This window comes from Pocillopora damicornis, chromosome 6 (assembly GCF_964200805.1).
Source record: "Pocillopora damicornis chromosome 6, jaPocDami1.2, whole genome shotgun sequence".
In the NCBI taxonomy this organism is placed as follows: Eukaryota; Metazoa; Cnidaria; class Anthozoa; order Scleractinia; family Pocilloporidae; genus Pocillopora; species Pocillopora damicornis.
The window spans coordinates 18,865,563-18,890,724 of NC_142675.1; the positions used below are offsets into that span (position 1 = coordinate 18,865,563).

General features: G+C 35.9%; 1 protein-coding gene and 1 long non-coding RNA gene across 18 annotated transcripts in view; both read right to left on the minus strand.

Moving 5' to 3' along the window:
• Positions 1-2,474: 2,474 nt before the first annotated feature.
• On the minus strand, positions 2,475-6,642 carry LOC149044311 (uncharacterized). The gene is made up of 3 exons (XR_016188078.1): positions 6,441-6,642; positions 4,465-4,542; positions 2,475-2,518 (listed from the first exon to the last, which is right to left on the minus strand). It is a non-coding gene; the product is annotated as an uncharacterized LOC149044311 (long non-coding RNA).
• Positions 6,643-7,901: 1,259 nt separating this feature from the next.
• Positions 7,902-25,162, minus strand: part of LOC113674296 (rho guanine nucleotide exchange factor 7) — a 35,180-nt gene continuing 17,919 nt past the window's right edge. For 2 of the 17 annotated variants that reach the window (XM_089211022.1, XM_089211036.1), the window contains 6 exons: positions 22,207-22,257; positions 20,911-20,958; positions 20,087-20,176; positions 13,223-13,325; positions 12,929-12,983; positions 10,907-12,226 (listed from right to left, as the gene is read on the minus strand). In XM_089211022.1, the coding sequence (XP_089067148.1) occupies positions 12,098-12,226; positions 12,929-12,983; positions 13,223-13,325; positions 20,087-20,176; positions 20,911-20,958; positions 22,207-22,257 (476 nt within the window). In that variant the 3' untranslated portion in view covers positions 10,907-12,097. Of the gene's footprint in view, positions 8,744-10,906; positions 12,227-12,928; positions 12,984-13,222; positions 13,326-14,829; positions 17,565-20,086; positions 20,177-20,910; positions 20,959-22,206; positions 22,258-22,280; positions 22,308-25,162 lie in introns of those variants that run through there. The other 15 variants (XM_089211023.1, XM_089211037.1, XM_089211024.1 and 12 more) reach the window with 12 other exon arrangements.

Genomic DNA, 25,162 nt, shown 5'->3' on the forward strand with positions numbered 1-25,162 from the left:
TTATTTCTTTTTCGATATTAAAAGGCCATCATGAACTTCTGGAAACTTCTGACCAAACGAAAATTTTATATTTGACTTGAACTGGAAAAACGAGATATCTATGTTCGAGGAAGAATCATTTCAGTCTGGTTAAAATTGAAACAAAAACCAAAACAGTGCCACCTTAAAAACTTGCATCTACTGCTTTGTTCCATCAACTGAGGTTAGAAAGAATCAGTTTGCAAGAGGACATTGGTTTTGACATAAAAACTAGATTTTAAAATAGTTTAAGCAATTGTGCTTTTTGTTAAGGTCTATGTCATTATGTCATTTTCACGATAACCTATTCTCCAATGTCCTCTTGTCGTTTTCAAAGCTACATGTTAAAAACTCAGATGCCGGTCACTTTGCTTCAAAAAGCCCGATTAAGATAAAACGCATTGTTACATAAACCAGTTTAGACGAGCTCCGTTTTATCTTTAGAAGCGATTCTGCTCAACGATAACTTTTTTTGAAACTCTTAGAAGAATGGCTAAGATTTGATGAAGAGCAATTTAAGCTTTAAGCTTATCAGTTAGTAAGAAAAAAGGAACGAGGTCATTATCGAGCATCAATCGTTATTAGGCCGTACGAATTAATATCGATTTTCTTCTCCTGCCGACGAAATTGTAGACTACCTTTAGGACTACAAAGCTTTGTTTTGGGTCAGAATAGTATGGGTTACACGGAAATTTTCCTGGGTTTTCGTTACACATTATTCGCGCGCGAAATTAACAACCTTTAATCAATTATTTCCAGTTTCGCATATTGAAAAAGACAAACAGAGAAATGAAATTCATACGGAACTATGTAATTTTGGTCAAAGTGGTAATGTTCATGATAAACGCGATTATTTTGGAAAACTTGCAACTAAAGTGCAAGTTAGTTTATTCAGAATGAAAAAAGCTTCTATGTCAAGATCATGATATTTCACTAGCTCGTGTTTACTGGTTTATGTAAGGTTATCGTCTTAATTGGCGCTTCTCCTTGCTCAACTTGAAAGTTGTGTCGGACTTGTTATAACAAGTCCCTAGTTATTCTTTGGACCAGGCATTTAGTTTTAAAATGTAACTTAAATAGTTCATTTACTTCAAAAGTGGAAGGAAGATCTTTCGTGCGGTCATTCATTGTAACACAGGAGTACAAAGAAAAACAACTTTGCGACAAAGGTGGTGGTTTTGATCCTCAAATTATTCAATTTCTAGATATAATCCCAATTACAAAGATTTTAACAAATAGTGAATACAAAATCAAATATTGAAGGCGAATTTTATAATTGAACAATCTTAAAGCTTTTCAGCCAAAACAAGTCTACATACCTTGCTTAAAGAATAACTCAATTAGAATTGTTTGCTCCTTCAATTGACACTGAAATGTTTCAAATTTCTTTGGAAATTCAGCCTCAAGTGCTTTGAGTCTAATTACGAAAGTTCTCCGAGAGCTGATATAATTTCAATTCTCATTATTTCAGAATTTAATTTTTAAAGCTTGCAGGGTAGCTTTTAGTTCTCAAATAAAGATTTACTTCACGAAATTCAACCAACAACGGAAAAGTAGTTAGCTTTTGTGGCTAAAACTGAGGGAAATCTATTTTCTGTCACAACCACCAACAACGAAGATCAAAATCATTCATAAGGTTTTTAATCATCTCTCCTGTGTTACATTTGAAAATTGACTGCTTTAAAGATCTTGAACAATGACAAAGCATCATAGGCATGGCAGGTCTTCATCAAAACATCAAAAACAGTTCATTATTTCAACAATAAATTTTGATTGTACCATTAATCAGTACCTTTGCCTTGCCATGATGCTTTTTCGTTTCAAACTCCTAAAAATACTCTCGTGTAATAAATCTCAGTCCAAAATACTCAGGCGGAAAGAGTTTGGCAGAATTGCTGCAAATATCATGACAGAAAAATCACTACTAAGTTTTTTTTAGAGATGATGTACGAATATCTTTTGGCGGGAAACTTTACATAATACTTTGTTAAATTTTTTTGTCGAAAAGTTGCCAGGGTAACCGCTGTGCAAATTTTTCCAAGTTTTCCCGCCAAAAGTCTTAGTATATATTCGAAAAAATTTTCTAGACACCTTTTTAATTTATCGACTTGAAAGGAATAAAAACGATTTGCAATTGCAAGATATAAACGAGTGGTTTATTGAGTAAAAAAGTGAGACCATAATAGATAACACACAAAAAAGAGTACTTTATTTCATTGAAAAATAAAATATAAAACCATAACTAAATTGAAAATACAGCTAGCTTTGTTACCAAATTTTAAAAAAATTGGCGCATGCGTATTTTGGGCGCCGTAAGTCTTTTGGCGGGAAAATTCAACAAATTTGTAAAGATGTTACTTACAGAATTAGAAAGAAAACAACAGTGCACGCGTATTTTTTGTAAGTTTTTCGGCGGGAAAATAAAAATTTTTTGAATAGCCCTTGATATTTGCTTGCACATGTCTTTTTTGGTTGATCCGCGCTGGATGCATCAGAGAGTCTGCAAGAGAGTCAAAAATAGACGATACGTCAACAAATGCAAAAGACATTAAAAATTGCTTCATCAAGTAAAATAATAAAAGTTGTCGCGCGCCGAAATGCCACAGCGTTAAATTATTTTTGTAATACTAGACGAATGCAAGTCAGTGTATTAATTCTGAAGTGTCGAGTATAAACCATGCAAAGTAAGGTCAACATAACCTGGAAAACGATGAATGTAAAAGGATCGCTGATGAAAATTCTAAAAAATTAACTTATTTTTCATGTTTTTGTGCACACGTTTTTTTGCATAAATAAGACAATAGCTGAATCCAATTGACTGCGCTCGGAACTATGGCTTCGTTTTCGATTAGTACGAGGCTTTGCAGAAATCTTATTGTTATTGCAGTTGCCAAAAAAGCTAAAGCTAAATTTTAACTTTTATTCGATCCCCCTCATATTAAGGCATTTACCTTTTCAGTTTATGCTGAAATTTTGTAATATCTCAGTATTTTCTCGGTCAAGCCCAAAAGGTAGTTACTTTCAAATGTCCGTTTATAATACCTCTCTGAGATCATGACGGAATTTAAAGAAAATTTTTGAATGAGTTAAGTTTCTGCAAGTTCTAAAATTCAAATTTCCCAATCTCTTTCTGAGTTCCTAGTGTTCTTCAAAACGACGATAAACTGTACTTTTGTCTATATTTTCGACCGAAAAAAGCAAGGAATCCAGTTAAGCTTGTTTGCTTAGAAAAACGACAAAGATAAACCGACGTCTAAATCCTAGTGCACGGAAATTGATAAATACTTGAATAACAATAACCAGTGCAATGTGCGAGCGATATTTTTCAAGAAAGATAAACTGAAAACTTATTCACGTGACAGGTATTCTTCACAATCACTTCTCTAAAGAGGTTTTCGTACTTGTAATGGTTTAAACCATAACGCTCGGGCGGAAAAAATCTAAATCTTTTTAATTGTCCTAAATGTAAAATCAGTTCATGTGACACAATTGTTCCTTGCGAAGACCTTGGAATTTTTTTTTTCCATCTAATTTCGTTGATGTGATACCATTAGCAGGCATAGGAAGTTTAAATTGGTATCCAGTTTCTAAAATTTGTTTTTAGGTGGCAGGATGAAGTTTGTAGCCTCTGTGCTTGAGAAAGTAAGTGCTTTCAACAAACCAAGTTGTATTCAATATTCAAATTTATCACTTCTTCAGGAACAAGATCATGATGGAATTTAAAGGAACTCAATTCTTGCATAAATTAGGTAACTAAAAGTTTTAAAACATCAAATTTCCTATCGTTTTTCAAGTTCATTGCATACTGTACTACCGTTCATATTTCAACTAATTAAGTAAGGGAATCCAATGGTAATAAGACTGATTGGAGCCCAATTCGGTCTGTAATCATATGATTGAGTAATAAAATCAACAAAATGGAACTACCACGAAGCCAGAGGTCATCACAGCACGGACAAAGCGCAAGAGGCCCGCACAAAGACGACCGTGGGCCAATATTCCCCAGTACGACTCGTGAATGCAAAAGTAGTTTATGATATGGCACTCAGACCAAACTTGTTTCGAGCAGATGACGATTAACTCTGAAAGCAATATGGGAAACAAATCTCTATGTCTAGAGCATAATTTGCTTCTGGGCTCGAGAGCTATGACATGATCAGGTTCCAACCTTTTTTACAATGAATTAAGTAAGATTTTTAATTTTCCAAAACGGAAAATCAACAAAAATGCAAATAATCAAACCTATCCGAGATCCAAAGAGCAGATGCAAGTTTTTTTTTACCCCATTCACCTTGGTTTTAGAGAGGGAAACTTGTTTGATATTTTGGCCAAGGGGTAGGTGCTTATTCGCGAGAGGACGCTTATCAGAGCGCGGGTGCTCATTCGAGGAAATACGGTTATCAATAGAAACATAAGTTAAGAAATAAATATTTGTTAAAAACTCACCATGTTACAAGTTATCATTTTTTTTTCTTCCTTTAATTATGTATTTTTAGATGTTTCAATTGTCTGCTTGATATTGTCCTAAAAAGAAAATAAAAATAAACTACACTTGTAAACAGCTGCATTTTTTTTCAAACAATAGAGATCGATGTTTGGGTAGACAAATACCAAAACCTAGTCAGAGCCATCACATTGTATGATGACAATTTCAATGTCCTTAATAGAAAGATAGCCACAATGATTTTTATCTTATTCAAAACAGGAGATCGCCAGGCTGACTTTGAATTTTGAAACTAAAAAATTTAATGGGTATATTCAGGCTTAACCGTTGCTATGGTAATTTGATTTATAGCTATAAGGTTCCTGACTATGCTTGTATATTTTGTTATCTGTTTTACCATCAGCTATTACAGAGTAGCCTGTGTAAAACCTCCCCCCCTACCCACCAAAAGAAAATCCCGACTTTCCTTTGGAGGGTAAGTGATGGCTGTACATAGCCTTTAACAGACCAGTAGTCAATGGCTTCACCGAAGTTATCATGTCGTGCACCAATGGAAGTCAACATAACCAGACACATAGAAAACATCAGCGATTGAAAAATAAATTTTTTTCTTTTCGGTTGTTAAGTCCTTCAGTTTCGACTTTGGTTAACGTTGGTTTTGACTTTCAGACAATAGTTAAATCTGGGTTCACTGCAGACCGGAGAGTCAATTAGTTCTCTACAATCACTCTGAGGGCCTGATTACATGAGCCACGCTGACACGCTTGGCCGAGTTGGGTCAGTTTCTGCCGAGATCTCGGTACTTTTGTTCAACGCAACAATAATCAACTTCGTGACTAAATGACAAGCGAGCCAGCCCGGCTTGCCGCGATCTCGCTATCGCAATACCGGGTGGAGAGAAGTATTGTGAAAGTAAAGTGTCTTTTCCAATAGCACAACACAATGACTTGGCATGGTCTTGAATTAAGCCAGACCTCTCACGACAAATTCCAGCGCGAAAGTCCAGTGTTGTTCAAGCTTCAGGATAAGTAGATGGTCTACCATCCCCGGTCACTCCATGAAAGAAGGTAAGGAAACCCCTAGTATCCAGATAAAAGACAGCAGGGGTGGATCTTGGGGAGAGGAATAGGTGGTGCGCACCCCTTCCCACACATCGTCCCTCCCCCCCCCCCCCCTCAATCTAGAAGATGACTAGCGGCTTTCTAATATACCTTCACGGTTATAAAAAAAATCTGTATCGTTTGCTGTGTATTCACAGCAGTTCACATTTTGTTACTGCCAAGTCATAAGCCTTATTTTTCTATGCTTCCTTTTAAAATTTGTTTACGTCACCCGTCAGGTACGTCATTTCTTACTGGTGCAACTCCTCCTACAAAAAGTCCTGGATCCCCCCCCCCCCGAAAGATCCTACGTCACAACGTTTTGGCACAGAATCTTGCGCAGTCATGGTAGAGAAATAACAAGAGCGCTCAAGATTAATGATGTGTGAAAATGACTGTATACAGTAGTACATAGATGAAAAATGGAAAATGAAACATGATCATGACAAGAAATTAAAACCTCTGGTATCCATTCAAAAGATCTTTCGTTAAAACTTTTGGCGTAGAATCTTACGCAGTCATCGACGTTAGAGACATTTGAAGCGCGCGCTCAAGACTAAAGGAAGGTTGAAATGTTTGAAGCTAAAATAACCGTATACAGCTCATACATGGGTACAAAATTAAAGAAATAAACAATCAGGCTTTCAACACACTAACAATAAAATACGATTCTCTCGCTGTTGCCCTAAATGTCACGCGGTTCATTAAGAAGTGTCCTGAAAGATGCCCTTAAGGACTTGTCTGACACTGAACGGTACGTACATAGTTTATTACTCTTCACTTCAAATATAACTCTGTAATTTGGGCTTAAGGGCAAAAGCAACAGATAGGAACACCGTGTATTTCTATCAAATATGTATCTATACTAGGTTATTTACCTTGAGTAACCTTGAAACAAAAATCTGCGACGTCAAATTTAAACCATTGTAATCCCACATTCGAAGAAACACCTGCTAACATTGACAAAATGGACGATATCCAACCGAACATGGCTGAAATTTTGCGTTTCCTGGCCCTAAAAAAGCTGAAAAAGACGTTCAGGTTTCTCGTAGTTCTGCTCTTTCCACGTGCAAGACTAAACGCAAATGTGAATGCTAATTTTGAAAATTATTTGTAATTCAAATGAGTTTTCCCACTTTGTTAGCCGAGCAAAAAATGTTTGATAAACTCTTCCGTTACTTTTCTGTTCAATTTTATGTAGAAATTGGACCAGTAGCGATGTATATATGCACAAAATGGTCGACATCGTCAAGATACTGACTCGAACTTTAAATAAAACTTTCCAGGATGAACATTCATTGATCGTTTTTCATCCATGTGTGATCAAGTATTTCAGTTTGCCGGATTCTACCGCGCTTCAATCTCCATCCGTGTCGATGTGCAACCTTCCACACAAAAAGAGAGCTTTATTTTATCGCTTTCGACAGGATTAAGGTAGGTATTTGCTTTTTTTTTAATTTTTTTTTATTTTTCATTTCGATCACATTATCATCCTTTAATTCTCCCTCGTAATTTAAATAAACTTGTGGAAAGAAGTACTCCATCCTTCTTTTTCTCAATTCGTTCCCAAGAATCTTCCTATCAACCCTTTCCACCCTAACATCAGTTTGAAAATTCTCCATACTGTTCTCCATACATGTCCTGGGGTGCTGACGAGGAGAATTTGTTTCCCAATCAAGGCTTCTTTAGTTGCTTATCATTTCCTTTTCCTCGTGTATGATTCAGGAGTAATATTATAAGGAAAAATAGATGCCAGCCACTCAGACACTGAAATTGGCACCGGCCGCCGACGCCGTTTTCACTGTAAATTTGAAAAAACCAAACTAGAAATTCACAAGGGAAATTAGCAGCCCTTTGTTTCGGACCGTGACTGGATCAACACAGAAACGCTGTCAGAAGCACCCGGAGGTGGTTGGACTTCCATACGGAGCTTATCGGAGAAGAGGGCTAAGTATAAACTAATTGAGAGTTATAAAACGATTGATTATTTTCTTTTTAAGAGTCGCCCGGCTTTAATGACTACTTTGTGTAAGGGAAGGGTTATTATTTATCGCCTGATTACCCCTCCCCTCCCCAGTGCTCTTTCAAATAATCTGCCCTCTTTGGCTGTCAATCTTCCATAGTCCCTCCCTTATACTCTATTAGCGCCGACTGTTCAACTTAAAAAAAAACATGTGATCCCCCACAGAATTTTCCGACCCCCTTCCGACTCAATGTCACATATCTTACGTACAAAGCGCAAAAAGGATGTCGCGAAGGAAGGGGTGTAGGTACGAGAGAGTTCCTTGACTAACGAGACGTTCCGGGTAGTGGTCCAATAAAATAGGTAGGACATTTAATTTTTCTTCTCTCTGAGAGGTCATTTTTATTCAATCAAAAGGTTAGTTAAAATTACACTTTGTGATTCTTTAATTATTATATCATTTAATACACAAAAGTACGACTTTTCTACAATGATTGTTTACACTAAAACTGCAATCAGAAATAGCGATGAAACGGCATAATTGTTTTTTTTTTTTGATAATATAAATCTTGTTCTGTTGTCTCACGACAAACTCACAAGGTGTAGATCGCCCTAAAAAAACGCAACAGTTACGCAAGAGTTGAGTGACAATGTGACGAGGGGCGTTATTCCTAACTAAGAACAAACAAACTTTAAGACTCAAGTTTAAATTATAAGCTAGGTATTTGTGACATACTTAGTGCAAGATGATATGCTGTCATCTCCTAGATTTTCGTCTTACTCTAACAAGACTTGGGTGGGTCTGAATAAGGCTTTGTAAGCCAGTTGCGCAAAACTCAAATCACTCTTCCCTCGACTTTTCTCTCTCTTCAAATACTACTACTTAGTAGGAATCTTTCTAATTGAGGTAACATCATTAATACTGACACCCGCTACAAGTCTTCATTCCTTTTTAAAACCCTATTGTGGCTGTAAAATTTGTACACAGACTTCTGGACCATAAGGCCTTGATCTACCTCGAAGTTAAGTGGAGTAAGAGTATGAAAATATATAAAACATTTAACAAAACAATCCGCGCTACTTTGACGCAATACAGGATCTACCAATTTACGAATAGTGCAGCTTTTCCCTGCAAACTTCCAAGGCTTTTCTTTTAAAGTTAAATTTAACTTTTCTTGCCTTTCAATTTGGCCAAGAAGGAGGTCTTGGGTGAATCTGCTGAAGATAGTAAAATACACATACACAGACAAGTTTAGAACAATTGCCGCTAATGCATGCGAAAAAATAAACGTATCAAGTACAACTTAATTTACTGGTCAGTTAGATAACAACACAACATTTAAGAGTGCAAAATCATTCCATACCACTATTACGTTAACCCTTTGACTCCCAAGATCTAATTAGTAATTCTCCTTACTATCTGCCATACGATTCTTATTATGTTAGTTCAGAGAATTTGGTATTGGATCAACTAAAGATCCCATAATTGATATTCTTCTCTATTCTCATCACCTGCCTGCTTGATATTGTATTGATATTGTAAGGAGAAATTCTGTCTTAGTCACTTGTGGGAGTGAAAGGGTTAAAGATCCTTTTAACCCTTTGATCACAAAGAGTGACTAGCATCTAATTTCTCCTCACAGTATCACCCCTGGATCAAACATCAGGGTCATGAGAATATAGGAAATGATCGCCAACTAAAGGGGCCCTTGATTGTTAAAGAAATTCTCCTAGTCAGAACCTTAGGAAATGTATAGATAATGGTATGGAGGGTTAGAATGCAAAGGAGTTCAGAGAAGGAGGTGACAATTTGAAGGAGCGCGTTGCAGACCATGAAGAGCGATTCAAAAATGTTCCTTAAATCTCTTGTTAAATGACTTTTACAAACCAACCATAACGCATTGGAGACAATACACAGAAGTTTAAAAGTAAAACAAGAATAGAAAAGGCGCAAAAACTACACCACAATTAATAACAATTAATAGAAATAAAATGACAGTTAACTCAAGAAAAAGTGTATTTTCCAGTTAGATATCAATACAAAGTAACTGTAATGATCATTACCTAAGCTTTACAAACAATCTTACATGATAAACAATTAGTTATAAGGGACGCTGAGTTTCACCCTCTTCCTAAGCTTATATAAAGAGACAAACAAGACTGATCATGATAGCATTTAAAATATTTTCCAGGTATAGAGAGATTGATATATTATCTCATAACGTAAACAAAGTCAGTGATGCCTTTTACTGAGGCGGTTTCTTTGTAAATCCTTATTTAAATTAGAAAAAGTTTATAACATTTTCACAGTCAAGGACACCACTCCACTGCATAAAACTTATGAAATAAATTAAAGTACGATGAAAACTCAAACGCTTTTTAAACAGGGCCAAGTTCGTCGAAGAAGTATGGCACATGTATCCCTTTTCTTTTTTACTTCTCATCATCAAGTCAAAATGATATCTTAACCTTTAATCAATTGAATCTTTGAAAAATTCGGGTATCCGTGGTAAAACGATCGCTCAATAAAAAAATCCTCTTTATCCTTAACGGGTGTAACATAAATTTTGAGTGTCGAAAGTATAATCTCGAATTGCTTTGGCTCTGCTTCACAACGGTCTGGGATTGGTCAAGAAAACTAGCACTTACCCCCTCGACCAATCAGAAGTTAAACTGAAACCAATTGCCGGTTGGTCCCTCGCATTTTCCCGCGCTTTAAGCAGTTAGCTCATTTTCAATTTGACCTCTCATTGGCTCCTTATGGTATTCCCTTCGTTGACTTTGGCTTTAGTTTGGTGACACTCAATAGAAGCCTTCTGTTTTTATGACGTTACGTCAAATTTTCCAGTCTTTGTGTCAACTTGACACCAGTTTGCCGAGATGTTTGCATTGTTTACCCGAGACTTACATACATTTTTATAATAACTGTAGAAATTCTCGCGCGCTCATTGGTCGAGAATATTTGTCAACAAGGGTCTACACGATAAAAATTATGGGCTATGTAACGTAACGCTCAGCAATCCTCACCGTAAAAAACAATTTCAAATTTCTGAGAAATGAACAGTAAAAACCTTTAAGATGGGTACACTTTGGGAAATTTTTGGAAGAAGAACTTGTCGAGGTGGAAAAAAAAGGCGGAAGAAAATCTTCAGAAATAGATATCCGATTCGCGGTCTGCAAAGTTGAAAGACGGACAAATTCGTACCAATATTTGCCGACTCCGTTCAAATATAAGAACAGGCATCGAGTAATTTTCGTTCAAATGTCGAAAGTAATCCGGGAGGGCTTCAGTTTTCGTATACTTCGGTGTGTGATTGGTCGAAAAAAAAAAAAAACTCGTCCCATGTTACGAACCAATCAGACGTCCGCGTTTTCCCGCGCTTTTCTTCGATTGCTCATTGGCTCATGATGAAAACCTTTCTTATGACAGCCCGTTGTGATCACTTTGGTCAACTACAAACCACTATAGATATCTATCAGGTATATTTTTGACTAGCAACATTTTTTAGAACGGGTCTTTATCATAAGATTGACTACCACAATATATCATCACGAATAAAAAGGTAAAAACATCGCCTCCCAATTCAGTGTCACTCAAACAAAAGAAAGACTAAGGATTTTACATTCAACTAACAAGGCGCAATATGGTAAAATGAACAAAGCTTCACTGCCATATATCATACCGAATAAAACGATAAGAGTTACCTCCTGCCGTTACTGCGCAAACATCGCAACAGCACCCTTGCATTCGATTAGTCATTTAAGAAACTTGACGAACTCACAGTTAGTACTAAGTGCAGACATATACTTTAGGCAGAATAGTATGAAGAAGAGAAATCAGCCAATAACCACTTGGAAGAAAGACCTCAGTGAGCGTTTAAATTCTTCGTTGTGGTACAAATTTTCGGGCTAGTTTCCAGACACGGCACATTCTGACCATGTACTCAAAATGGCCGTTACGAACTAAGTTGATTTCAATTCAAGTGAGTTTGTCTGGGATCTGCTCCTAAATTGGTAATCCAATGTAAGGGCGCCGTATGACAGAATTAGAAATATCTGTAATATATTATTATCTGGTGCTTAAAGATATAGACATTATCTCTTTAACCTAACTACCACACAGATATAGAGACGACTCAGTAATAACGAAACTATATTTACACCAATTTAAGATAAACAGCACTAATTTCACCAAACATGGGCTGTAGAAAACTAATAGAGAAATTTTTTTTTTGTTTAAAAACTTATCCTTCATGATAGGGAACTCACTCTTGAAATTCTTTAGAAATACCAAAGTCATGTTACGTTGTAAAAAATATACAAGAACCATATAATTATGAACTATCCTAAACCTCCTAAGAATTTCAAAGACAAGGTGTCAGGTTTGAATGACGTCCTAGAACAGAAATAACAGTTTTAGAATATTAACTTACTGGTTAAAAGAAGCATTACCCATAAAAAGATGAAAGTTAAAAAAAATTTAGTGCAGTGTTGAGTATGTTTTAATTAATATTTTAAAAACGTTTTAAGCAATTGGTGCAGTTATGAAATACTACAACAGATAAATTTGTGTTAACTTTTCTCCATATCCTCCCATTTTACATCTGGAATCACTCCTTTCAGGGAACACCGGATGAACTTCTCCATCTTTTTCCGAGCGGTTTTCTCTTCGAGCAAACTCTGGCGAAGGGACTCAGTTTCCTGCGAATGGAAAAAAAAAGACTAAATGTTGACAAATTCGAGCAAGTTTTCAAAAGTGTTTAGCTCCACTTTTCTCTCCGATTGGTCAACAAATTTCGTGGCACCCTCGAAACCAATTACATGTAAAACTGGACCCAATCACAAAACTTTCCTCTTTGTGCTTTGAGTTCTGACTAGCTCCTAACGATATTTCCCCTTTATTCTGATTGGAAACCTACTGCATGAAAATTTGATCCAATCACAAATGTTTCCCTATTTGTCCTTTGAGTTCTGATTGATTTTGTTTTGGTTAACCGAAACAAAATCTAATTGCTTTTTGTTGTATGCTTAAAACAATTTGCGATTAGACTAAAGATAATACTGCTGGAAAATTTTGACATTTCTGAACACTGTTTGAGAAATCTTGTTAACACACACACACACGAAAAAAAGATAATGGACTTTCATAGATACCTCATTTTCAATGACTATTTGTGGTGTAAGGCGAAGTAGTATAGTTTCGTGTATAATGCACTTACGGTATAAGAATAAACTGTATTGTGATGATGGTCCAACAATAGTATTTGACAAAAACTGTTCACTGATTTCCAGAGCTCACTTACGTTTTTTCATTTCTTTAAAGACGGAAGTTTTCTTGTGTACGTGGTTCTAAATTAGTGGGTTATTTCTTAAAAGATTTTCAATGTAGTGATATCAACTTACGAGCTGAAGTTCTTCCACTCTTCTTCTAAGACAGTTAAATTCACCAGCGACATCCCTGTAAACGACAAAACGCAATGAATAAAAGTTAAGGGGGGGGGTTGGGTCAACTTAAGTCTTAAGGGTTGCTTCTCCTAGTAAGAGACAGGCACGCGGGAAACCAGCGTCTTCAACAGCAAATTAGTAGGAAAAACATTTTTGGGAAGAAAAAAGACACGAACGTTCCATGAAGTTACAAGTAAACAACGTCTTTCAACATGGCTACAAGTTACTTCTTAAAATAATCACAAAGCTTACCTATTAAACTTTTTCTTTGATTTTCTTGATTTCTGCCCATCTTCTTTTAAACTGAATGTTGAAGGCGGTCGATGAGCGGGAAGTTCTGGAAGGATTGGACTACCTAGGAAATGAACGGTGGAACACCTATACTCATGCATTGTTGTTGGTCATGCTGACGGCGAGCAATTTTGAAGGTTAGACTTATACGTTATAATAATAGGGCAACAATTGATTTACAATCAAAAAAGTTATATTCTAGTCATTCTTTTATGTTTCTCAGTCCATTTCTCCTTTGATTTGAAATTGAATTTCTTTTATTCATTAACTATTGATGTTAATGTCGGGTCAAGGTTTCAAACATACACTCTATGCAAACATTAACACACTTAGAGGATTGCACTGGTATTTCCTTTTCAAAACCTCAAGTCAGAGTTATTAAAATAACCAAATACATATTTTAACTGAGTGTAGTAAAGCTTTATATAGCTATAGCTCAAATCAGAAATGATTAGAAGAGTTAAGGAGTAGTTATTGCTTCATTTATCCGATGCTAAAATTGAATATTCAATAGTATTAGTTCTTGACACACAATAATTCTGTAATTAGGATGCAAAATACGTAAAATTTAAATTTAGTAAAAATTCTTATTTTTTATGAAAGCAACAGAGACGTTTGATGTTACCAGCTCATTTAAAGGAAAGGAATGATCTTTTAGAATTGACGGTTACAATTTACCACTTATTGCAAACACATCATGCATACCAAATTAACACATTCACGCTACTGAGAGATTAAGCTTGGTTTTACCGAGAAAACATGTCAAACAACAAATGTTGTGAACTTAGTGTGGGGTGCGCAGAACTCCGTAAATTTAGCTGTGACTCTGTCGAACTGATGAGTTAATCTATTCCCCTATACTATTTGCTGGATGATGTAAAATGCTAATGGAGAAGACACAAGTTCATTATTCCTGAGGGTTAAACGGTTATGATGTAATAAGGTGTAAATGTTTTTTAATAAAACACCAAAAATCTTTCCTAACATAGGAGTTGCAAGAAAAAATCTGAAAAAAAATTTGCGAATTCATCTGAATAAAAAAAATCGTAAATGTGAGTGCACTTACAAAAATAACTCTTCAAGTCGTGAGGGGCTTTAAATAAGCTTCAAACTCTAAACTCCACAACATGTACATAAAGTGCTTTTCGATCGAGTGTCGTATAACCCAAACCAAACCAATCACATCGGCCAACCAGAAGCAAGGAAATACCTTTGAGTCAATGACAAATCAAAGTAGAAACAACTCAACTAAAGCGCGACAAAACGCGGGCGACCAAATCGTGACTGGTTTAAGTTTCGCATCTGATTGGTTGAGAAAGAAGCGCGAGTTTTCTCGACCAATCACACATCGAAGTAAAGCAAACCCCAATGCAATCTTAGATTACCTTCGAAACTCAATTAAAAAAATTGTTCTATATTCATATGAAAAGTTCCCTGTGAAGAAAATTAACTGAACAGTACCTACTCAAAGCTCACTAAAATATCACATGAATGATCTCGATTGCACGTAAGAGCCAGCAACCAGCGAATTTTTCTGGTAACACTGGTAGCACATAACAAAATATCCATTTGAAGTTGTTAGCAAATTTATTGTAACTGAGAATACTATTTTCTTTTATATAACGCCTCATTCTTTGTAATAAGTACGTAGTGCTGGAATTTTTTTTCTGGATGTCTTTCTGAAAATCAAACAAACAGCTTTAACATTGCACTTCATATTCCGATAACAAGTCTAATAAATTACTGTTCAATAAATAAAATCACATCAAATAACTGACCGGTAAGGATAACTATTTTAACGAACTAACAAATATCAACATCTTGATCACTAAATTTATATTTTGCTTATTAATCAAAACTGAACGAATCACTTTTTTGCAGGAGCCCATTCTCCACGCACAACATTTTGAACTAAATGTGCGCATATAACTCAATCACCCTGCACCTCCTTCTACCGTTAGTTACACAAAATAACCACTGTGGTATGGTGACCTTCATCGTAAAAAATTAAACCAGCAACATAAGTGTCTAGCTATATTCACTTTGGTTTTTCAAATTCATTGCCTATCAAATACTCAAGACAAAAATTCACCGGCTGAAAGAACAAAAATTCTTGTGTATCACTGTAATAGTAGTAATACAGTAATCCCCTTGTTGAATCTATTCTATCAAGATATATCTATATATATAGCAAGTTTAAGAAACATTGACATGTGTAGATGAAAATAACCATAAGAATATCAAGCAAACGTTCAAGAAAGTAAAATCAATCACGAAAGGGTATGCTACTTGTATGGAGAGCAGTTTGACAGTCTAAAAAAATTAACTTTAATGAACAAACATCAGTTACTTCAACATGTATGAATTTCCTTGCCTCCATTGCGTTTCTCCCTCTTGATTCTCATTTAAAATATATTCATTAGGGGATGTAATAAATATGACGTAATAATAATTACAAAAACGAAACATATTTGGTATTTCCCTACTCACACTTTCAGTTTCGTTATACCAAAGATCAGCTTTCAGAACACATTAAAAAGTAAAGAATTGTTTCTAAAAATCATGATACAATCCTATAGTAATAATTACTATATTTAACACTGCAATTTTATACAATCATCTTTTGTAATTGATGAGAAGAAAATTTGAATCTATGTGACATTCTTTTAGATTGAAAACAATAATTTTCTACATCATGTTCCTGTTCCAATCTTAAACGTTTGTGCATTTTTTCAGCACTTTGTTTCACAAAACCTCATTTTGTTTCTCAAGTTTCCAAGATGAAACAAAACAATAAGATAATTTTCTAAAATTGATAGAATTGTAAAACAAATTGAGCATTCAACCAGAAGAGAAATTTGAGAAGTAAAATTTAGAAAGTTTGAAATCTGAGACACACTTGCATAAGAAAACCTTCAGCTTAATACTGTGCTGAAAATTTTGCACAGGTTCTTATGACTCACACAGACTCACTACCGCCATTACCAAATGAAGCCGCTACAAGGTTCTGCCAAGCTGATCTGCCTTTCAATTAGTAGTTTTTACGTCATCACAGAAATTATAGTTGGTTGGCAATTATTATAAAGTGTATACCCAAAATGTCATCATTGGAAAAGACCCTCAGTCTCGTTATGCCTCATGAATTAACTTTACAGTTTCGGCATTTTGTAAGGTAAAAAGCAAAATCAATCGTAACCTGAGTTCACAAAAAAGAAATTATTCCAGAACAAAATTAAGACATTACTTAACTCCACAGTGCAAAAATTTGCTTCAGTAACAATAATTAGCCCAGAGAATAAAGCCAATGATGAAACAAAATCAGAAGGCTTAAATAAAGAAAAAAAATAGATTGACTTTCACAGATTTCAAAGGTAATACAATAACATTAACTCAAACATACACTTTTAAATTGGTCAAAGGTACATCACATTTTTGTATATAACTAACATATAGCTTAGAAAAAGCTACATTTAAGGTACTAAAGCTAAATGCTATAAGAATATTGTTGGATTTCCGTTACGCATACATATTCTAAAAAACTATTTAGACAACGTAAGAATTATTTCAAGGACTTTTTCTGTTAAGCGAATTATTAATAATTTAGTGTTGATAATAGAGGTAGCGACATACTGGGCAACAAGCAACAGGTCTCTGAAACAAGCCGCTCTATGTGTATTGCTTTCACAACCAGTGGCTGTAACGTGCTATGGGAACAAATTGCAGTCACAGTTCGCCTCATGTAATATGGGGGATTTTCACGAAAATTCCTGTCTCTGAATCAAAGTTTTGTCACTGAAATCAGTTACACAAATTCAAACCAAGTTAAATTCATGCAATTGATCACAATGAAAAAGTTCAGTCAAAGCCCTGAAGTTTCTTTTACAAAAATTCCCCACATCATACGAGACACAATGTTGATGTAATCTGTCCCCATGACATGTTGCAAGAACTTGATGTGGAGCCATTTTGCTGTGGAGATGTAGTGGCGTGGCTGGGTCCAATTGGTCCCAACATTGATTAGCACACAACTACAAACTTGAAAAAGAGATTCCTTAAAATCATATATATCCTGTTGCAGCGATTTGTCGCCTAGTGTGTCTCAGCCTTTCACCCTTTAAGAGGGCTGTGGACTAAAAAGTATATAGTCTACTCTTGCTTGCAAGTCCTGGGCAGCATCCATGGGCCAAGATCTTGGCACCTCGTGGCCGACTTGAAGCATTATTTTCATCATGATCTTCTTCAGAAGAGTCATAAGGAACGCCTCCAGCAAGTTCATTTGGTTTGGGCTTATTTGCATCCTCTGCTAAGGTACATATAATGAAGGTGTAACAAGACTTAGATCGTGAAATTTTCTGAGTTGAAATAAAAGCTGTTTAAAAGCTACATAGGATCTTTGGCTATCTGAAACAGCAGGTTCATTCCAAAAAAAACAACAACAACAACAAAGTCGCTATGAAAGGGATATACTGGTTCAAGCTTTCATTTGATGGCCACGTGCTTGATTATGAATGTTAAAATTAGCAAACACTTATGTAACTAAGACCCTGACGAACTGATCATATTAATGGCTGTTCATTACACAAGTAATTGCATATCAGTAGCACGATGATTTCTTAGAGGATAAACAACATTGACATTCGGAAAGAATCACACCGTTAAAAGCTTTAGGAACTAACCAGATTACTGGTCTTTAATCACACAAACGAACATATTACAAACACAATGAATTCTGAAAAGAGGTGTACACATGAGGACTACACAGTTAGTATGAAGTGAACTTCATTAAATAAAGCACATAAAACAGCTGTCATTATTATTATTATTATTATTATTATTTAGTGCATATATTTTAATCTCTGTTAGGTGTAATCTTAAGCGATGTCAATTAAAATGATTGTTGTTACGTGGTCAAGAAAATAAATAAGATGCACTGTGTTTCAAATGGTACTAAATCACTTTCCAAAATTTGGCATTTGTTATACCTTCATTACATGCCCTACGATGCACAAGAGCCACAAAAATAGCACATTGAAAGTATTATTTACGCGAGAAAATTTTCAGTTTCTTTCACTTTCATTTTTAAGACAAATGTCAAATCATTGATCTAAGTAATCACAGTTTTAACCATGCATCTAGAAGTTACAGGTCATGTAAAGTCTGCCTTTGTGCCAGAAAAAACCAATGGCAAGTTTCACAAAGGATCGAACCGTATTCCAAGCAGTAATATATAATTAAGAGAATGTGCATATGTAAACGTGATGTAACGTGAATTCCAACAACAGTGGACATAAGTTGATGTGCAAAGGTCTTTTAATGAAACAACACACTTTCAATACACTTGTGTATATGTTTGAGAAACTAGAGTGGTACAACACAAAATTATTTCATGTTATTAACTCTGCACTAGATTACAGGAGAAAAATAAAGTAATGTTAAAGCTGTGGCATAAACGTAATACATCTGCTTCTTATACTGAATCAGTATGAGGAAAATGTGTGCCATACACTATCATAGAAAAGTGTTAGGGTAACAGAAATCGCAAGGCTATAGAAATCAATAAAAGAACACGAAATCACACTAATGTAACTGAATCATTTTGCGTTGAACACTTGGAAGCTGTCGCTTCACGATCAATATTAGATGAGGCCAATCTTAATACTCTTTGATTCATGCATCCATGCTGACGAAATCGAGAGCCAAATCCAACTAAAACTTTAACAGGCATTAGCAAAAGCAACCATCTATAATCTCTCATGTTTTTACGGCAGACAATTCCAGACAAATTTCAGTGGTTAAGCTTGACAGTGCATTTGCACTAACCACCCGAAAAAACTTAAATTACCAAATGAAATAAGAAATATGTGGTGCTTTGTTTAGAAGACAATGTTCACTTATTTATTACAGTCCACAACTAAGGAAAACATATGGGACCTATCAGTTCTTCCCACTGAAATGTCCCTTCAAACCCTCCTTGGCTACAGGTTTAGAAAGTAAAGTTTTTCCCCAAACAGGTTCAAAACGACTAGTGCTGCATCTGACATGCAAAAGAATCTTTCTTCTATGCTTGACAGGAAACTCTTTTTACCTAATGAAGTCACTCAGTTTGAAGATTTGGCAGATACCCTTCATATGCTTACGGGTAATTCTCTAATGTCTGCCTATTTAATAATGGTAGCACGAAGACCATCATTACCTTTAAGCGAAACATTGATCACAATCCCCCATCCAAAACAACGCGCAGTAATTCAATTATTTGGTATAATATCAATGCCAACGTTTTGAGGGCAAGGCATTTAAAAACTAAAAACAGGTTTGACCTATCTGTTAACTTGATCCTGATACTGAAAATTAGCCAATGAAAACGAGTCTACTTAAGATCTAAATGTGCAATATGATGTACAGTACACACTTGTGAAATGACAAGGTTGCCAGAAGCTAATATTAGTTTTCTACAACTAAATATTGATGCAGGAATTTCCAACAAAACAAATTGAGTTCATGTTAAATCATGAGTAATTTTAACTGCTTAATAGATGTGTGACAGAGAAGCCAAAGCCAGACGATGGAATATATTTCAAAGATTTTCAAGATACAAAACAGTCCTTCCTTACAGATCAAAGAATTATCTGAACAGTCAAAGAACCTGGAAAAGCTTAGTACTCCACACTCATGTTTGATTCCTTGGAAAATAGCTGAACTCAAAATGCTTTGTCCTAACACTGAGCAAATATAGATAAACACTAAAGTCTACTCAAAATGTAAAACTGGACATGTAACTTGTGAGGTGATAAATGTCAAGTTATGACGATAACATGCAAAACTTACTGTTTAGAGTATGCCGTGCTCTTGCACTTGTACAGTAAGACTCCACAACTCGGAGAATAAGCATGTCTTCCTCTAGTACACGGCTATTTCCTGAGGAGAAAACACATGATCGATGAACTCAGTTTTTTTAAAATCAATAATTCCATATCACTTGTTGGCATAAATAGTATCCATTAATTGCCCGAGCATTAAAAAATATTTCTTTACAATAGCAATGATATTATCAAACCAATTCAAAATGCAACCCTAAATTTTGTTTGACAGCAGCTTATTTGCTCCCTTGTTCTTTAGATACAGGTAGCGACCATGAAACGTCTTGAGATTCAAATTACAAGCACATACAAAATTCCATTCAAAATTAGCTGATATCTTTTTCTAATAATTTTTCTCACCCTTGAGGTCCTCTGCCTGTTTCTGACTGATTTTTAGTTTTAATTTAAATAATTGGTCTAAAAAATTAGAGATTTCGCTTAATCTTGTGGTCTGATTTTTCTGCTAAGAGGAACCCTGAAAAGGACTGTTGTCAGGAGCTGACTATTGTATGCCAACCTGAGCTGAAGTCTACATCAGAGTCACTTCCCTTAAATTTCGTTAAAACATCACTCACAGCTACTGACATCAACTCATTTTCTGGATTACTTGCACCCACATGATCAGACTACACAATCAACTATTACCCCTGACCTCAGATCATTTTATTTGTGAAGATCTTCTTATGCTACCTACCATTACAGTAATATCCTTATGATAATGGTAACATGAAAGTCATGTAAACTCAGATAAATGGGCCCAGTGTAACTAACTTCAAACAGATTAAGGCTTACCTGAGGTACTGTTGGTTCTTTCATCATCAAGTTCACTCTTTGACCGGCCTTTAAAGGTAAAAGAAAAAGGGTAACTACAAAATTGCAGTATAATAAAATTGAATTATGTCAGTTGGATATGCATGACAACAGATTAAACACTGATTGTACCATTACTCAATTCTACATTATTTCAGCAGCAGTTTACCTCATTGTCAGTTACAATCACTATTGTTTAGAAGACATAACTTATTTTGTTTTTTTAATAGAACATTAGCAAAATTGAATTCAAGCCTGCACACCAACTTTGCACAATATCACACAATTCTTTAATAGATGATTTGAAACACAATTGATGGCAACAGAGTATAATCATAAAGTAACTGAATTTCCACAGTCAAGTTTTCAAGACCCAATAACACAACTACATTAGTTAACTGAGGAGGATTGCTGAACTCTACCCAAAGAGCAAATACAAAGGCATTACAAGGGCACTAAACAAGTGGGATGCCAGAAAACAACCACGGGTTATCGGGTATCTCTTCAACATCCATTTTAAAACAGTTTTCTGATTCAGTTCATATTCCCAAACAGAGAAACCCTGAGGGTGAAACACTTTCTCAGGAACAACTGTTCTAACTTTTTCATCTGAAGTAAAACACACCAGTTTTTGCCTCTCAAGTACCAAAATTATCTCTACCCAAGCCATGCCACTGGTAGAGCAGTATGATTGTAAGACAGACTGATGGCAGTTAGTGAAAACAGAAAGACCTTCAACCATCTAGCATCAGTATGTTTATTCTTCAAATTATTCTCTATACATTTCCCAGCCCAACAAAGAGAATTTGTTTAACAATCAAGAGCTTTTTGAGTTGATGATAATTTTCTTCACTCTTGTAACCTTAATGTGTGATTCAAGGGTAATATTGTGAGGAGAAATTACATGCTAATCACTCTTAGCATCAAAGGGTTACCAAAAAAGCCACCTCTCAAATCTAATTTAAAGACCCATTGACACCCTGAATAAATAATTTGAATTTTTTTGGTGGCTATGCTGAAAATCTTTGCATTAAATATTGTTACTTGGGAGAAAAGGGTTAATAGAAAACTGTGGTTGACAACTGGAACAAAAAAAAAAAAAAAGATGAGCTCCCTTTTAATCATATTTTCATTTATTTTGCAAGGAGGTTTTGAAGCTACTAATTTGAGATACACCCAAGTTAAGAGCATCTGATAGTATTAAAAGGCTGGAAGCATTAAAACTTTAATTAAGCAGGGACAATTTGAGAAATTTATTTTTAGCAAAAAGTTACTTACAGTCTGAAGTGCAAGATTTGAAAGATGTAAGAGGATTAAGCGTAAGACAACCTACAAGAGAAGTTATTCATCACCTTTGAAACTTGGCCTTGAGATGGAAACTGGTTGAAGGGGAGGAGATAGGTTTCTGATGTTAGTTCAGAAGTTTAATAAGTTTGTATACTTCACAAAATAAATCCATAAATTTAAAAGTTGAAGATGATTAATTTCAGGTGTGGTTATTTAGTGAAAGATGATGTTATTCAGTAAATGACACAGACATACTCACAACAGAGAAAAAGAACTGCTGCAAGTGCTCCTAACGCTAAGAGGTTGTAGGTTTGACTCTCATAGGGAGCACTAAGAGTTCTTTTTCTCCAAGTACGCCTGTGTTGTTCACAAAATAACATAACCTTTCAAATTGAAAAAAAATTCAAATTTTCTGACTTTTAAGTATTTTACATGTTATGTTTTCATTTGATCAACATCAGTTTGATTTATGGGGTTGAAACTTGCACAGTAAGTGTCTCTTTTCTGATTAAAAACAAGCCTCCTATATTAACTTTGATTATAAATCTTCACTGTCTGTAAAACATGCATTTCTAGGGATGAAAACCAATTATATCAGGGATGTTAAGCACACCCTATGACTGAGTTTTAAGGAGACTGTTAGTGTGAGTTATGTTTCAACCCCTAAAAATACTTTCATAAAATTTTAATATCGTTATTAATAAACTGTGGCAGTTGATCTACAATTTCATTCATTATGAGAATCAAATACATTTCTCCTGTTAATGTAATCCAAGCTCGTTTATCATAGAGTGATTGCTGCCCACTAAATAGTAATAATACTCCTTCAAGCTCCAGTAATTTGGCAATCCTACAACTACATAAAAGACGTGGTGGAGCGATTTCTACTATGGGTGCAAATGGATTCAAATGGTAAAGTATATGGTTTGCCTTGGTTTACAAGATGTTAATCTTTTGCCTTAGATTAATTAAACCATTCTTTAAAATGGAATTTAAAGGATATAAATGTTATTTTAACCCTTTAACCCTTTCCCGTCCGACCGTGCCATATGGCACACGCGTGTACCACCCCTCAAATTCCCAAGCGTGCCATATGGCACTTTACATAGTAGCCAATTCTAACCAATAAAAAATGCTTATTTTCATTGTTTCTTCTAGCCTATTGTATTTTAACCAATAGGGTTAGAGTAAAAAGCTCAGTTCAAGCCAACTTTCAGGGGTGGTGTTCATATGAATTTATTGAGAAATTGCGAGTTGAAATTTGTTTGTGAAGTTTTAAAATGGCGGCGCTTTTTGATTCAGATAGCGAGGAAGAAGAGTTCATTGGCTTCACTATTGAACCGGGGTTTGAAAGAAATTATCCCGAGTCAGAATCTGACATTTCTGTTTCGTCAGTTGACACGGAGGATTTGTCAGATCTCGATCTTAGCGATCAGGAAAGTGGCGAAGAAGACGAACAAGAGTGGAATGACGATCCTGGTCCAGTTGTTGTGAATCCGTTCGTCGCGAATACCGGCCTGGTCAGGGACGTTCGAGGTTATTCGACCATAAACTTTTTTAACCTAATGTTTAAGGACAGCAATTTGACAGAATTGCAGAGGAAACGAATCGTTATGCGCGGCAAGCGATGGAAACAAAACCGGACCCTGCTTGGCGTGAAACCGACGCCGAAGAAGTGAAGGCATTCTTCGCACTGAATATCCTGTTTGGGATTAAACAATTGCCCGAAGTATACTCATACTGGTCCAGAAATCAGCTTCTCGGAGTCCCAGAAGTGCAAAAGATTTTTCCGAGGAATCGTTTTGCCAAAATATCGCAATATCTTCATCTAAACGATAAGAGAAGAGAATTGCCACGTGGGCACGCAAACCACGACAAATTGTTCAAAGTGCGACCTCTTCTCGATTCTGTTGTAGAGGCTATTAAAAGCGAATACAGGCCGTCGAAAAATGTTTCGATCGACGAGGCAATGATTCCTTTTAAAGGAAGACTTTCCCTTAAACAGTACATGCCCTTAAAACCGGTAAAGAGGGGAATCAAAGTGTGGGAGTGTGCAGATTCGTCGAACGGCTTCGTTTGCGATTTGGAAGTCTACACGGGAAAACAACGCAATGGCAATCGCGAACAAGGACTCGGACACCGTGTTGTCCGCAATCTTACTCGACCCCTGGTTGGCAAAAATCACCATGTTTTTGTCGATAATTTTTTTAATTCTCTTGCTCTCGCTGAAGATTTGCTTCGAGATCAAATTTATATCTGCGGAACCGTTCGTGGAAATCGACAAGGCATCCCGCGTGCAATCGCCCCTAAGACTCAAAGAGTCAAGCGACTTCGTCGAGGAGAGTCGTTGTTCCTTCGCAAAGAGAACATTGTCGTTACCGTATGGAAAGATAAGAAGCCAGTATATTTTTTGAGCTCTCAGTCTGATCCCGTGGGGAACGACACTGTCGGTAGACGACAACGCAATGGAACGGTCATTCAAGTTCCCAGCGCCCCAGTCGTGAAGACCTACAACAACAACATGGGCGGTGTAGACTTGAGCGATCAAATGCGGGGCTACTACATGGCTGGAAGAAAATCGAAAAAGTGGTGGCGTTGTCTCATGTGGTTCTTTGTGGACGTTTCCATTGTTAATGCTTATATTTTGGAGAAACTGTCCCCGCATCACCGATCAAGAACCCAACTGGCCTTTCGTTTAGATCTTGTGAAGTTACTGATCGGAAATTTTTCGGCACGGCGATTGTCTGCAAGTTCTGGGCGCCTAGAAGGAGGGCATTGGCCCATCAAGTTCTCCAAAGGTCGCTGTAAGCGTTGTTTAAAGCGAAACAAGGAAACGTGGTGCCGAATGGCATGTGAACTTTGCGGCAAACGCATTTGTTTAGACTGCTTTAAGAACCATACCGCGGACGATCTCGCTTGAACATTGGCGCGAAATTCGAAAATTCGA